This window comes from Taurulus bubalis (genome assembly GCF_910589615.1).
Source record: "Taurulus bubalis genome assembly, chromosome: 11".
Taxonomy (NCBI): Eukaryota; Metazoa; Chordata; class Actinopteri; order Perciformes; family Cottidae; genus Taurulus; species Taurulus bubalis.
In genome coordinates this window covers 5,285,357-5,301,748 of record NC_136599.1, presented here as the reverse complement: position 1 = coordinate 5,301,748, position 16,392 = coordinate 5,285,357, and the positions used below count along the sequence as shown (strand labels likewise).

General features: G+C 49.2%; 1 protein-coding gene across 2 annotated transcripts in view; it reads left to right on the top strand.

Annotated features, from left to right (window-relative positions):
• Nucleotides 1–16,392, top strand: part of bicd2 (BICD cargo adaptor 2) — a gene marked incomplete at its 3' end in the record, with an annotated part of 34,015 nt that overhangs the window by 15,276 nt on the left and 2,347 nt on the right. For both annotated transcript variants that reach the window (XM_079225747.1, XM_079225748.1), the window contains 8 exons: nt 892–1,104; nt 9,078–9,230; nt 10,452–10,666; nt 10,761–11,010; nt 12,407–12,664; nt 12,754–12,957; nt 13,052–13,600; nt 14,091–14,242. In XM_079225747.1, the coding sequence (XP_079081873.1) occupies nt 892–1,104; nt 9,078–9,230; nt 10,452–10,666; nt 10,761–11,010; nt 12,407–12,664; nt 12,754–12,957; nt 13,052–13,600; nt 14,091–14,242 (1,994 nt within the window). The remainder of the gene's footprint in view (nt 1–891; nt 1,105–9,077; nt 9,231–10,451; nt 10,667–10,760; nt 11,011–12,406; nt 12,665–12,753; nt 12,958–13,051; nt 13,601–14,090; nt 14,243–16,392) is intronic.

Below are 16,392 nucleotides of genomic sequence, written 5' to 3'. Positions count from 1 at the left end.
GCGGTGGAAAGAGAAAGTGGAGAGAGTGTGTGTGTGTGTGAGCTGCAGCTGCAAACGGGGTCAGATTCAGCGCCTCAGGTGACCTCAGATTACCGCTTGAGCCGTGAGCCGCGATGAGAATCTGAATTTCCATCGCCTCACTGGTGGTTACGGGAGTGGGGAGCAAGAATCTGTGATCAGGGAGATGATGATGATTTTGTGGCAGACTGAGATTCTGCTGCAGTTGAGGTCTCGCTCTCCCTGTCTCTCTCTCGCAGGCCATTTATAAATTAAGGTCAGAGTTAAGGCGGCAGCGCTATTTATAGGGAAACTATCTCTGGTATTGCACAAACTACACGACCGATCTCGGCCCTTTTTTAACCGAGAATATTCCCAACAGCCGGTACGTCTCGCGCACTCTTTTTAAATCTCCATTAATTTAATAAATCCGTAAAAGTCAAATAATGTCTGCTGACCTTCCTGAACTCTGCTATGATCTTCTCCGGCATTAAAGAGCATTAGAGCACAGGCCTCGCATGACCACCCAGACACTAGTCACCGCTTGCTCCACTTTCCACTTGTTTGGCGTCCCCATCTGTGGGGTCACTGCGGAGCGCGTGCACGGGGGAGGCCAGCGTCCCGCGGGGAGGGGAGGGAGAGAAGGGGGCGGGGGGGAGACGGGATGATGCAGCCCAGATGGAGCCGGGCTGATTATCTCTACGGGGAGACGGCAGTGTTTTGGGAGGTTTAGATTAGTGTCACAAGTAAACTTTTTTTTGGTTACAGTTTTTCCTTCTTTCCCTGATTCACATATATGCAAATAGTAATGTAGTATTAACAGGGAATCCAACACATATCAGCCCATATTTCCTGACACTACAGCGTCTCAATAACACATTTTTTCGTCTCCAGGCCTTCGGACAAGCCTACTCCAACCACAGGAAGGTGGCAGCGGACGGGGAGAGCCGCGAGGAGTCTCTCATCCAGGAGTCGGCCTGTAAGGAGGCCTACTACGAGCAGAGGGTCCTGGAGCTGCAGGCGGAGAACCGCCAGGCGCGCAACATCCTCACCAACACCCAGTCTGAGAACGAGCGCCTGAACTGCATCTCCCAGGAGATGAGAGAGGTGAGAGTCGCGCATCCGGAATTATTGCAGTTTTTTGTGTGTCTGAAAGGGGTCACTGTGTGCAGTTCAGTCAGCAGGATTGGTGTCGTCGGATGCTACTAATGCACACCACACACATGATGTGTCAACAAGAGGGCTGGGTAGAGTCCGTTCAAAGAGGATTACTGTTCATCAGGAGACGCTGTTTCCTGGTGGTCGTTTTCCTGCGTCAATACTTTGAAAATGAACTCGCTTCTCAGTTGAAGCACAGGCCGTCTGCTGCTGTTCGCCTGCAGCTGTGGAGAACAAGCGTCGTGTTTGTTGATGGTTTTTTTTAATCTGTCTGAAGCTGCAAAAAAAAAAAATGCTGCATACTTACTGCATCTTCATTCTCCTCTGCTACTTTGAATATTGCTGTCCAGGCCTGTAATATCCAGGGTGTAACTGCAGAGTCAACGCCTTCGAGCCTCACGCGATCCCATTGTGATGCAGGGTGGAGTTCTAATTACGGATTGAAGAGGAACACGGATTCCATGGGAAACGGGAAACGGTCCAAAAGATGGCGTGACTCCACGTTAATAATTCATCGATTTTATTATTTTAAAATGAGTGTGAACCGTTGAACGACAACGGTGCTTAACCTGTCGCCCCAGCTGTGGCATTAGTGACACGCCTCATTTATAAATGCACCTCAAACCGGCCTTTTACCTGAGAGCAAGCCGTGTCCCGAAATCTGAGCACTGCCTTCACAGATTCCAGGAGACATCTCTCATACTTTACTCTCTTAAGCTTCCCTGACCTTTGTATTGTCTGCGCCCCACTTTGGATAAAGTCTGACTTCACTGCTGCCATTTACATGTACTCACATCTAATTGACCTCATTAGAAGAGACGGGGGTGCAGTGCAGAGATGCATGCGTGATGAAAGCCGTGCAGGCTGAAATCACACAGACTGGGAGATGAGCGAGGCTTTGAAGATGGAGAGACATGAAAGGAAAGAAAAGAATCTGACATCAGCCTCGCTCACCTTCAGAACCGTTCCTTTGGCCCACGCTCCCTTGACAGCCGTGCAACCGCTGGAATACTAAAGACGGACGAGCAACTTTGAAGTAGCAACTTGTTTCAGGGGGTTGGCAATGTGGGAAGAGAAGGAACGGACGACTCGCGTTAGATTTAACTTGATTTATTCGACACGGGTCTCGGTAGATCACACACTGCACCGGGAAGGAGCTCCATTTTCTCTGTTTTCTTAGTTCAATAACTTGTGCATGGATTCTGGACCACAACTGCATTTAGGTGCTAAAACATCCTCTCCACCCTTGCACCAAATCCAGCATTCATCCCTGCTCTCCGTATAATGCTCTCTCTGCGTGGTAGTTAAACCCGTCACTATTCCAAATCTTCCCGTGTTTGTGCACAGCAGATTTAGCTGAGTCCTCTATTTTGCAGGTCAAGTTGGTAATTCCAGTAATTCAAATCTTTGGCAGGCAGCTGCAGGACTCGCTGCTTGAGACAGATGTCAGCAGCGTTTCTTACTGAGATTAGTTTAAAAAAAAAAAAAAAAAGACTTAAAAAACGGCATGTCCCTCAAAACGACTTAAGTTCCGGAAAGCTCCACATTCCACTATAATTAGGTCAGCTGCTGCTCAGCTCTGCATCTACGTTGGTACAATTTGGGCATAATAGAAGCCAGATGTGCCTTTAGCAGACGTGTTTTTTGTTTTTGAAACAGAAAACGACTTATCCAGTGTAAAACTTGAGTCAACTTGAACATTATTACTTTCGACAAAGATATTATGCCTCTTAAATCTCCTTATATTATTTAGAAAAGGGAATACGGTGGTTCTCACATTTCTGCCCTGGTGGTCTCTATGATGGCTTTCCTGCAGGTACCATTCCCAGTGTAAACACCCTGATGCAGCAGTCAGCTCTAATTGGCCAGATAAAAGAGGCCGGAGTGTAAATTGGCCCACGTATGAGAGATAATGACACCCTTCTAATGGTACTTCTGTGGGTGCTAAAGGGAGTGTGTTTGGCAGACAAATGGAGGGAGCCCGGGCTCTGAAGCTGGCATTGTGACCAGGCTGGGAATGAAAGACGCCTTTTGTCTCCCGGGTTTCAAATTAGCCCAAAAGCCCGGGCAGGGAGAGAAAGAGCGGAGGGGAGGGGGCACGAGGAGACGATGGGAACGGTACGAAAGAGAAAAGAGGCCTAAAATCCGTTGGGTTCGTTATTCTGGGACAGCCTGGCTAATAATATTGAGTCAGGCGGTTGATTAGATAACTCGATTTCATCATGGAATGCTACTGACAGTTGGTGCTGTAACTGTTTCCGTTTGTTTGTGGCTGAAAGTGGTTTTTTTTCCTACGAGGTTCCTCTGGAAAGCTAAGTTGTCTTTCGGGTGAGAGCTTTCTAGTACAGCTGAAAGAAGGCGTACAAACGTGTCTCTGTGTGTGTGTGTTGTTCCCACATTAATCACTAGATAATGTCATTATTCTACAGATTTGGAAGCCAAACATCGTCTTTGTAGAGTTCATTCACAAGCATTTAGTTCCAGCCCTCCAGCTGAGCGCTGACATCACGCTCCATCCTCCCAGGCAGCCTCCCCTGCCAAAGACTCGAATGTCAGCCCCGAGCACTGATAAGACCCATTTCACTGCTACGCTGCAGTCGACAGGATTAAACCTCCACAAAGAGCCAGTAACAGTGTAAGGAGGCGCACTATAATAGGCGTGACTTCATTAAATTCAATCGCATGTCCTCAGAGGAATGTGCCTACAGTGATGGCTGCCACTGTCCTCGCAGAATGGGAATCCCCATCACATGCCTCCTTTGAGGAAACTACCCAGCAGGGCCAAAGATACGAACACTCATAAAACATGTAAAGGAGTTCCACCTCAGCATCGCAAGTACTTCCTTTCTACAACGTGCATCACTCAGGATGCTGTTGTCGCCTTCTCGCCATTTAACGACAGCTGCCGTCATGAAATTATTCACCTACGGGTACCAGGCATGAATGATGGTGTTGTGCTTTATGTCAATCACCATTACGCGCAGGCCATTCAAATGTTAAACATGATTGGTTTTCCCACCTCGTTGACACGGTGGACGGAGCTGTCCTACTTTAGGCTTTCCCCTTAATTTAAGTGCCGCGGATTAAACACCTGACGGGGAAGTGAGACGGGGGATGATGGGTCATCTGCATGGATGGGATGAGTTCAAGAGGTCGGAGGAGGAGGAGGAGGAGGAGGAGGAGGAGGAGGAGGAGGAGGAGGAGGAGGAGGAGGAAGAGGAAGAGGAAGAGGAAGAAGAAGAGGAGGAGGGCAGACGTTTTGAAGCTCATTGAGAGGAAGGCCATTTATTGCAATCAGAATAAATGAGAGTGGAGTGCATGGCTGCAGGCTTTCAGCAGATCGACACGAGAGCAGTACTTTTAGTTGTCGCTGCAACGCTGACGGCATTCCCATTCAATCCAACGCAGCAGGAACGCGGCGGCCATTTTTACGTGCATCGTTGACGTTGCGACCTTTCGTATATCCTGAACCTACATTAGCGCAAATCGTGAACTTGGACTTTGAGGTGACCGGAGTAGTAATGTTACTAGAAAAAGAGATTAAATTGCATACATTTAACAATCGCCATTTTCTTATCTTCCTCGTCAAATGACCGCGGAAAAAACGGGTTCGATGTCCGTTCTGCTGCTGCTCTATTTCCACGTCGGACTCTTTACCTTCATCGTGGAAAGGTCAGAGTTGAATGGAAAAGATCCAAGGACGGCTGCTCTTTGTTTGATCGTCTGCCGGGAGGCTAATGCAACGGGACTCCTCGAGGACTCTGAGGCGTTGATGTCGACTGCCTTATTATTCCTCCTGACATTAATGCCAAGACGGATCACCTCCTGTCATGTGCTGGTTGGAGGGGGGTGGGCAGTAATACAAAGACAAACAGAGAGAAGGATGAAAAATTGGTCTCTGAGGACAACGACTCACTGAGATGAGGAATATGACAAGAAGAGGTGTGAAAACTACATTTTCGCACCAGCCTCTGCTGCCACTGCTGTCACGTTTGACCCTCAAATGGCTCGCGACGTCCCACAGATTGATGGCTATGTGTAGCACTCGAGAGGGGCGCGTCTCTAACATATATTTAGGAAGGCGTGCTATTGATCCCTAATAATGTTTCCCTTCTGGTATCGGCTTAAAGGAAGCTCTGACAGTGTGTCGATCTTGATTTAAGCCCCCCGGCTCACGGCGCCAAACGGGTCTCCCATTCCGGATCAATGGACCCTAATAAATCAACAAACGCACTAACAGGCCTGCACATTCACTCCGGCTAATGGGCGTCCACATTCTCACGTGCACATCTCTCCACTCTCATCTACAAAGGACCTCAAAATCTCTAATTCGCCGTTAAGTGCATGCAGGCACATGTTCACCCTGCGGGCTCTTCAACAGTGACAGTGGGCAAAGTACCATCAGCCGGGCGCCCACAAGGCTCCTTTCACTTTCTAGCTTTTAATTGTCTCGTTGAAGAGTGTGACCTTGACTTGGTGTGTTGTCTCCGTGATGGAGTCTGCGTATAGAGGCTGAAGAGTGACAATTGCTTGCAGCGAAGAAGAGGATAAAAGCAGATCTGCTTTCACCCACATTCTCAACTCGATGGGCCCCTGAGCTTCATTATTCCTTTGCTCTGTCTCAGCCTACACTGGGGGAGGGGTTGAGCCGGAGTGCGTCTGTGATTCATTTCTCGTCTCTCCTGAAGGTAATCCTGCAATGTGATCAGCTTGGTAGAGTTAGATTGAACTCATTCTGGCGTGACCTTGGCGTGCTGCAGGACATATCAAGTTGTTTATCTCATCAGCTCTCTGGATCACAATATCACAAGAAGTGAACGTGGCCGTCCCTGTCCACTTCTTTATTTATAGATATATGATGGAAGACATCCAACTGGTACGTGGCCTCTAAAAGCACACTGATACACACGGAGGGGAGGTTGGGGTTGGAAAAATGAGAGTAGAAATGTTGGTGGAAAGGCAAAATGGAGGTCAGTGGTATTAGGAAAAAGTAGCTGAGGAAGTGGGTTAGAAGAAAAAACGGCAGTATTGACCTGCACTTTGTCGTAGTTTGTAGGAATCCAGTGCATGTGCATTTTACTGAAGTGCAAAGTGGGATGAGAGTGAATACGAGGTCAGTGGAGTGAGAGTGCAAGACAGGAAAAAAAAGATACAAATATATATATTTATATTGAGCCTGTCTGTGCTATTACATCAATAATACAGTCTTGGGCCACACTTTCCAGGGAACTAAACCAAGGGGGTAAAAAGCTGGTGTGGATTTGCAGAAATCCATATTCACAAAAAAAAGGCGCTCTGGAGTTATTAAGAGCCTTCAACAAAGCATTAAAACATCCCTAATCTACACTCGAGTTAAGCCTGAAACTTTGCCACCGCGGCTCGCTAAGTGACGGAGCGGTTTCACCGCAGAAGTCGAGGTTACGGCGGCTCAAACACATTGAGAAATAACTCTGGAGCTTTATGGATTTAAGATGGCTCAACCCCCACTGTGCTGTCAAAAGCAGTTTAATGGCAAAAAGAAAGCTTCTGAGTTGAAAGCGGTAGATTTCATACAGTAAGGTGTGTGTGTGTGTGTGTGTGTGTGTGTGTGTGTGTGTGTTGTGTGTGTGTTGTGTGTGTGTGTGAGCAGCTGTTTAGACGTCACCTATAGTGACAGCAGGCCGGGGGTCATCGTTAACCACACACACTCATGAAAGGCTCCTCACTACATTGGTGGCCTTCAATATAACCCCCCCCCCCCCCCCCCCCCCACACACACACACACCCCACACACACACACACACACACACACGGCACAATATATTACACACATTCCCAGGAGAGGTGAGCGCGCTCCTCATGATTAAATGCTGTTTATACGCCGCAAAAACCCGTGGCGAGTTTACTCAAATCAGCTTCTGCCAAACAGCAGCTCGGTGTAAACCCCCAATGAGTCTCAGAGGATGTGGAAGCGAGGTCAAAGGGCGAGTCCCGTTATGCATTGTAATCAGATTGGAGGAGGATGGTAATCGGGTTCAGCGGCGGCCCGTATTCATCAGGTCCAAACGGCGCTGACCCTCCAGCTGAGGCACATCACCCCGGCCAGGAAAAGACCCGGACCAACCAGCTGGCACGGCTTTGTGGAGCTAAAAAAAACAGAGATTAGTCCAGCTGATGTTCTTAATAAGATAATTGTGTATATATGTAGTTTGATGGTCCAAAGCTTACAACTGGAATATCTGGATCTATTAATGGTTTGACAGATTTTATTTTAAAATTCAGATTCAGAAGTCGGGCGCACAGTGCGCAGGCTTAGTGGGAGGACTGATCAGGATTGTAATGCATTATGCAGTAATGCTCTGCACAGCAAACGCCCACGCTCAGGAGATGAATATTGATGCGCCTTCAAACGTCGACGCGGCTCTGCACACACTGATTAATTATTACACCGAGCAAACGAGGGACGTGTGTTCTCCTCATCAGCAACATGGTGTTAAATCAGCGAGTAAATCAAATGCACAGAGGGGTAACGGAAACAAATAGTTTTGGGTTGTCTCCTGAGTCATATTAGATGGAAATAGTGGTTATTAATAAAGCTGCTGGTAATGTATATAACTGAGCACATCACTGTTAAGGGGATCGAACTAGTGGCCCTTCTGGTTGTTAAAAGCCATCTCTAGTCGCCACCAGCTTCTCATCCGCTCTCCTTCAATAGGTAATAACACTGAAATCAATAACAAAGTGTGCCAAGTGAAAAGCCTCTCAGGATGGACTTCCTGTGGCCGGTGAAGTGATGTCCGACCACATGGTCCCAGCGGGAGAGGAAGGGGCCACCTGGCAGGGGATTGGGAGGCTAATTGTCCCGCTGGTGTTGGGTTATATTTGCCAACTCTCCCGAGAGAAAGACACGCATCACACACTTACACACACACACATAAAATCCATGCACACACATACTTACTAGTCGCTTGGCTCCAAGAGGCTGCGTGTCCTCTTACTTCAGAGCTTTTTTTCTGCTGATCCTCTGACACTCGTCGGCTAAGATTCCCATCACCCGAATGTCCTGCGCTTAATGGTTTTGGGACGAGCCGGGGATGGGAGGGGGATGTCGAAACCTTAAAGGAGGAGGACGGAGGGTGAAACAGGGCGATGGTCGTGGCTCAGTGGGGCTTCAGTCTCTGACCTCTCTTAGCTTTTATATAATTGATGAAGCCTTTCCTGAGCAGCAAGAGAGAGACAGCTGCACTTTCGGTATTTTACAAACATTAGCACTAGCTTGAGCACAATGTTAACAGTTTTCTTTTTTTACATCACGTTACATGTATCGGCATATTGCCAAGCTGTCGTTTCTTTGTCTAAATTGAAGAGATTTCTTGAGTTGTTGATGCTTTTTTTTCACGCTGAATGATTTATTCCCATGAAATGCGTGATGCTTTGTTGAGAAACTCGGGTTTATAGATCTGTCTTGAAATAAACTAATGGATTAGTCGACAGAATTTCTTTGTCTGCCTCAGTAACACACGCTCAAAAATATCCGCACATAGTGAATATAATAGTAATAGACACTTTCTGCATTACCTCTGATTTCTACAATGTGCATTGATCAGTCCTGGTCTCTCACTGGAGGCTCAAAGCCCCATCTCACTCCTCAATAGAGAATTAGCCCATTAGAGCTCCCCGGCCGGTGAATGCCTTTCTGAACAAGAGAGATGAGGAGGCTTCAGTTTCTGTGCCATCAGAGCTGGCAGGCTGGCACACTTGTGGCTCACTGCCCAGAGAGACACCTGGCACCACACACACACACACACACACACACACTGGTTTGGGGCAGATGGGAGCCCATTCTTATCTAGCATGATTTGGAGCGTTAAACACACTCAAACAAGTCGTGGTCTCTGACAACTCTTCCTCTCTCCCTCGTCTTCCTCCCTTCGGCCCCACAGAACAGCCAGATGGTGGAGCTCCAGAGGAATCAGCTGCGCGACGACATCAAGGAGTACAAGTTCCGGGAGGCTCGGCTGCTGCAGGACTACACCGAGCTGGAGGAGGAGAACATCTCGCTGCAGAAGCAGGTGTCCGCGCTCAAACAGAGCCAGGTGAGGACGGAGCCGGGATGCAGCTCTTTGGTTTACTACCTTCTTACTCAGGCTTAATTAGGGGCAGTTCACATACAAATACTCTTGGAAAAGACTTTTGCGCCTGTCGTTACTAAGCAATCAAAACCTCCACGCTGAGACGACGACGGCGAGTCAGTTGTGGTGCATTAGCAGTAAGCCGCACTGACTAAACCAAACACAATTAAAACAAAGATAAATAGATTTCCTGCCCAGTAAATCCCTCACTGTCGCTCTACTGCTCCACTTGTCTGATGTCAAGTTGTCTGACCTTTCCACCAGATGTTGTGACGTCCTCGCCCTTCACTAAAATGATTAACTCCTCCTCCGTGTATTTACAGTAAACTGGTATTTATGGATGAAATATATGATATCCGCCGGTTTCACTCTCTTTTGAGCGCGCCTTCTGCACGTCTACATTTAAAACGGTGAATTTGAGGGAGCAAAGAAATGCGGCGTGTGAACATTCATCGAGGACATTTTTATTATCATACTTATCTGAATATTAAAAGTACACGTGTACTCTGTTAAGAAGCCTGAAACTAACAGCTGAAGTACCGAGTACACATGCACAGCATCTTAGTAGCCCTCCAGGCCCTCCACCTCCCACTCATCGGCTCTCCTTCTTGCACTGATTAGACATGAGCGCTTTAATATTCAGATTTAATTATGATTGTAAAAACGTCCTCTGATACAGCAGAGAGATAAGCAGCTGCCGTCTGGTTGTAGAAGTGTTTGACAGACTCTTTAGCGGCTCTCCTTCTTCAGGCCCAGATTCTAACTCTTCATGGTGTTAGTCAAATGAATGGACCTTTTTTTTTTTAAATCCCCTTTCGCACATCTGCAAACATAAAACAAGAGCTGAATTTCCATGTAGGACATTTCCATTTGATGTCAGCTTTTATGCTTGAGCTGTTAATTATTTCCATATGCCCTCTTTGGACTCATTCTTTACGTTCTTCACAGAGGGCATGAAACAAAACAAAAGCGGCTCCTACTTCTCCCATATAAAAAGGGTTCCCCAATCCAATTAACTTAAAACTAATTAGAAAGGGAAATGGATATGTCCTCAATTAACATGATCTTTATGAATAATGCCGTTCTTTTTGATCCAGCTGGTTTGCCACACACGAGCCGGCCAGGAGGCTCATTTTCATTGCAGGGACATCTAGTTGTATTTATTCTCTCTCCTCTTTTCCTCAGGTGGAGTTTGAGGGTTTGAAGCATGAGATCCGGCGTCTCGAGGAGGACACTCAGTTCCTCAACAGCCAGCTGGAGGACGCCATCCGCCTGAAGGAGATCGCCGAGCGTCAGCTAGGCGAGGCCCTGGAGACCATCAAGACGGAGCGTGAGCTGAAGGCGTCCCTGAGGAAAGAGCTCTCCCACTACATGAGCATTGGAGACACGCTTTGTCACAGGTACAAAAACAAAACAATGAATAAAAAGCACACAAACGAGGCGCACGCGGACCACACCAAACGACGCTCTGCTCCCCTTCCGTTTCCCCCGCAGCCCCCTCAGCATCTCTCTGGACGGCCTCAAGTTCAGCGACGACGCCGGCACCGAGCCCAACAACGACGACGCCCTCCACGGATACGAGAACGGCTTCACCAAGCTGGCCAACGCCATCACCTGCGACAACCGCGCCCCCGCCGCGCCCAAGAAGGACGAGCTGTTCCAGCCCGCGCCCTCCCTCGTGGACGACCTGCTGAGCGAGCTCAACATCTCGGAGATCCAGAAGCTCAAACAGCAGCTGATGCAGGTTTGTGCTTCACCGCTGAACAGTAAAAGATATCGCTGACCTCTACGACCCCACTTTAAATGATTCAGAACTTTGCATTCTACCGATAAGTAACGGTCGTTAAATTGACGGCAGCCTCGCAGATTGGGGCGTAAGTGACTTGTTTCTGCAGTGTGTGTGTGTGTGTGTGTGTGTGTGTGTGCAGTCAAGAGCAATCAAGCTATCTCTAGGTACTCTTGATATGGGAATAGATTGGTGACCACAAAGTAATTACAGCCAACAAGCCTGGGCCTGTCGGGTGAAGGTGTGACTTATAGCGTGAGCGAGTCAGTAGATCGTGACCGGCTGCAGGGATCCAAATCCCCTTCTAGCAGAGTTAATCCAGACACACACACACACACACACACACACTCTTCGGCCTTCGTTGGGCGGCGGGTGGTGGCACCAGTGGACCGGCCATCTGCTGGCTCGTCACCCCATGGGTCCAGGGCCACGCTCCATTGGGCTCCATGGCTACCAGAAAGTATGGGGAACCTGCGGGTAATCATTGTTTTGAGGTCGAAGGGATTAGGTTTTTTTGCTGGATTAATAAAGGAAAGTCAAAGTTACTGTGACAGTGTGTGTGATAGGCCGGGGTCATATCAAATTCCACAGATTCCAGGCAGGAATCAGAGCAGAGCGAACGAAAAGCTTCCTTTACTCATTAAGGCTCACTCTGTTCCTCTGCCGCCGCGTCTCATTAGGTCGAGTCAGAGCTCGATGATCGATCCTCCACCTCCGCTCCCCGGATATCACCCCGTTAGTCCCTGGTGATGTAGAACAACATCCAATACGTTCTGCAGCAGAAACATGGGCAGTGATTTGTGTTGCCTACCCACAAGCCATGTTGTAAATATATGACTGCATGGTTATTTATCTAGATATTCGTTGACACATGAAAAGCTTTACGCAATAAAGTGCCATGCGCTTCATATTCTGTGTTTTAACATGTGATTTAAGGAATGTTTAGGCTGATCATCAGGAATAAATGCAGATAAGCTTGTGAAATAAATAGCTCTGTGCTTCCCTCAGCACGACTGTGTGTGTGTGTGTGCGTGTGTGCGTGTGTGTGTGTGTGTGTGTGCGTGTGTGTGTGTGCGTGCGTGTGTAAGACGAGCCGTCCAGCAGCGTTGTCAAGGTCATCCTGACTCTGATGCTGGGCTGCCGGCCAATGAGCCTCACATACCTCAGCACACAGAAGCCTGGTAGTGTGCAGAGTTACTACCTGACAGATAACCCACTGGCTTTTATGTGATCTGTTTCCGAAAGCAGGAATCATTCACGTCTTGAAGTCAGCAAAGCGGAGAGTTCTGTACTTTCTTTACAGTGTGACGACGTCGCGTCTCACCGCTCTTTGTGTCTCCGCCTCTCTCCTCAGATGGAGCGCGAGAAGCTCAACCTGCTGTCCACCCTGCAGGACTCCCAGAAGCAGCTGGAGCAGGCCAACGGCGCTCTGTCCGAGCACCAGGAGAAGGTCAACCGCCTCACGGAGAACCTCGCCGCCATCCGCAAGCTCCAGGCCAGCAAGGAGCGCCAGTCGGCCTTGGACAACGAGAAGGAGCGCGACAGCAATGAAGACGGAGACTACTACGAGGTGGACATCAATGGGCCGGAGATTCTGGAGTGCAAGTACAAGGTACCGGTCTCCTTTATAGCTGAGAAAAGACGGGAGAAAATCTACATTTTTCTATATATATTCTCAACCACGGCTCTTGCGTTGCACAGGTCGCTGTGTCTGAAGCAGGAGAGCTGAAGGAGGAACTGACGACCCTGAAGACAGAATACCAGGCCTGTCAGTCTCGTTACGAAGAGGTGCGCACCCGTCTGGAGATCGACGTCACGGCGCTGGAAGGGAAGCTGGCCACTCTGGAGAAGACCAGTCACACGGACAGAGAGGAGAAGGCCAAGCTGGAGAAGGAAGTGCTCAAGGTGAGATGTTGCCTTTTTTTTGTGTTTGTTTTTTGTTTTGTTTTTTTACCAACGAACGCGTGTAACTGACGCCTTTTTCTCTCCGCGTCCTCAGCTGAGCGACGTGGCCGGCGAGTCCCAGGGCAGTCTGAGCGTGGCGCAGGACGAGCTGGTCACCTTCAGCGAAGAACTGGCCACCCTCTACAACCACGTCTGCATGTGCAACAACGAGACGCCCAACCGCGTCATGCTCGACTTCTACAAGGAGGGCAAAGGCGGGCGGAGCAGCCCGGAGGTCCGCGGTCGCCGCTCCCCCATCCTGCTCACCAAGGGCCTGTTCCCCGAGCCCTGGAAGACCGACTCCAGCGACGGAGCCCCCTCGCCCGTCTCCTCGCTGCCGTCCCCCGGGTCGGAGCACCGCCGCGAGCCCATGAACATCTACAACCTGGTGGCCATCATCCGGGACCAGATCAAGCACCTGCAGCTGGCCGTGGACCGCACCACGGAGCTGTCCCGCCAGAGGGTGGCCTCCCTGGAGCTCGGCACCGTGGCGGACAAGGACAAGGACGCCTGCATGGAGGAGATCCTCAAGCTGAAGTCTCTGCTCAGCACCAAGAGGGAGCAGATCGCGACCCTGCGGACCGTCCTCAAGGCCAACAAGCAGGTCGGTCGTCTTTGTCTTTGTTTTGTGCGTTCGACGTCGGGTTAAATAACTGGGCGTCGCTCCCAAACATGTGTCGGTTTTATTATTAAAACAGAAGGGAGGAGTGGTCAGCTATTTCAGGTCCATTCAGCTGTCGCAGCAAATGCATCGCAGACGAGATCTTTAACAGACACTGGTGGAGGCGGCGGCCATGATGCCAGCTGTCCAGAGGGTTATCTGTGGGGTTCCCCCGAAGCACAAAGACACTTTGTGTATGCAGTTGCTGTGCATGTGTGGTCAGTCATTAGTGCACAGACATGAAAGCGCCCCATAAACCACACACCTACGAGCAGCAGCTACCAATAACAAGCGCAGTCTGCTGGAATAGAGGATATGGTCCATATTAACAGACTTCTCGCGACAGGAAATACCTCCGCCCTCCCTTCCCTTCCCCCTCCCCCGACGCCCTCCAGCTGCCCTGACCCTTTTTGTTCTCTTCGCCCACCCACAGACGGCCGAAGTCGCTCTGGCCAATCTGAAGAGCAAGTACGAGAACGAGAAGGCCATGGTGAGCGAGACCATAATGAAGCTGAGGAACGAGCTCAAAGCCCTGAAGGAGGACGCCGCCACCTTCTCCTCCCTCCGAGCTATGTTCGCCACACGGTAAGAAGAGCTTCATATCGTCACACAAGCAGATATTTACCGACATGGTTTTCGCCGGAATCCCAAAACCGGAGAGGCAGCGGTAACACAGAAGACCACATGTTGTTCTATTATAGACAAGTAAACTAAAGATTAGGAATATAATCGTAACGTAATCCATCGGTTGCCACGTCTCAGTGTTGTTGTGACACGGCATGTTTACATTGTTTGTTTTGGAGAATCGCGGTCAGGAAGGCATCAATACCGACTGAGGAGAACAGAAGGCGTCTAATCTGGGTATCATTTAAATATGTCACTTAAGTAGTGTTTTTGACCAGTGATTTAGTGTGTGTGTGTGTGTGTGTGTGTGTCTCAGATGGGCTGACACACTCACTAATCTGTTCTGATTCCAAAGAGAAGCCGGTCAAAGGTTCTGTGCATAATCCCACCTCCTCTTGGTCTGGATTACACATTTACCCCTCAACATGCAGCAGACTTAAGTGCTCACACCCTGCTTGTGTGTGAGTGATTGTGTGTGTGTGTTGTGCATATTTGAAAAGGTAAGAAAATAAGTGCTCGTGCACGTGTGTGTTTTTTAGATTTGATTTGGGTGATTCCACAGTGGATGCACAGCTCTCTTCTCGAGTGTCTCCTCAAGCTGTGCAGAGGGAGGAGAGGTGGAGGTGGAGAGGTGGAGGTGGAGAGGGCAGGTCCTCGCCCTCATCTTCCCCACACAGTACTTCAATACCTGTCCCTGACGTGTGCTCGCTGTAACTCCTTATAGCGTCTTAATCAAATTAGTAACGGGAGCAAAACTCCTCCGTCTGCGAATACGTGTGTGTGTGTGTGTGTGTGTGTGTGTGTTGTCATGTTGTTGTTTTTTGGCGCAGTGCAGAGCCAGACAGTGAGAGGACGTCGGTGTAACGCTAAACCATTCGGACCAAAAAGCAACCTGGGCTAAGAGGGAACCGGATCTCGCTCCTGCTAATGCCATAATGGTTCCCCCTCTCGGGGCCCGTGGGTTCCTTCATGTGTCATTGTTCCCATCGCAGTGCAGCGGAGGTGTGAGATCATATTTGCTGTGAAGACGCAGATCTATTGTGAATCGTCTGTGTCTTTTAAGCCTCTTTTAGCCGGAGAGGCTTAAGATAATGACAACACATCACAGCCCGCTGTTTACCGCCTGCATCAACGCATGTGTTTTTGCAGAAAAGCCCAGTAGCCCGTCACTGTGCCTGTGCATGAATTACATTCGGTCTGTTTCTGGGATTCACGTATTGGTATGTAAATTCTGTCCTCTACGGCACAGAGCCGGGTCAGGGGACTCATTGAGAGGCCGGGGGACTCGGCCGAGCGAGGTTTCCCACAACCCCCTCCCTCCCTTTTTTTTTATATCCCCCTTCCGCCCTTCCTCACAGCCAAACACCCGGGTTCTCTAGTCATCTGGGAAAGAAAGAGAGGAAGGGGGCGGGCCTTAAGTTAAAGCCCACTACAGGCGCCTAACGTCATGGTAATTGCTGCTCTGTAAAGGTGGATTTCTGAGACGTGGAAAAGTCTCAGCTGCAAATGTGTGGTCTTTGTCAAAGGAGAAGAAAGGGGGGTGGAGGTGAAAGAAAATGTGTAGGTCTCATAGATTATAGAGTTACTTGAGATTTCTACACCCAACCTTCTGAAGTGTGTGTGTGTGTGTGTGTGTGTGTGTGTGTGTGTGTGTGTTTCCAGCTGCAGTCCCTGATGTAGCTAACATTCCTAGAAACATGCCTTTGCATGCTCTCAACTCAAACAGTCAAACTATTAACCCAAGTCACATGTTCTCCTCAAATCTACACCCTCATTCTCTCTCTCTCTCTTTCTCTGATACCCCCCCCCCCCCCCTCTCCGTGACCAATCAAGTTCCAGACAACAGCTGAAGAGGCTCTGTGTTTGTGTCGATCAATATTGATTGTTGAACCTTGTTTACATGAACGTAGCAATAGCTGAGGTTTCCGTATGCAGCCATAAATGTTGTGGGCTTCCGTAAATAATTGCAGCAAAACAAGCGCCCGTCTGTGAGCGGTGGGAACATGACGACTGTCTCCCGACCCCCTTCAGACCATCAGCGGGGCCCGAAAGCCTCCCATTGTGTCTCTCCAGTCTCTAGAATAGCCTCCTCTGTTGTTGTTTTTTTCCCG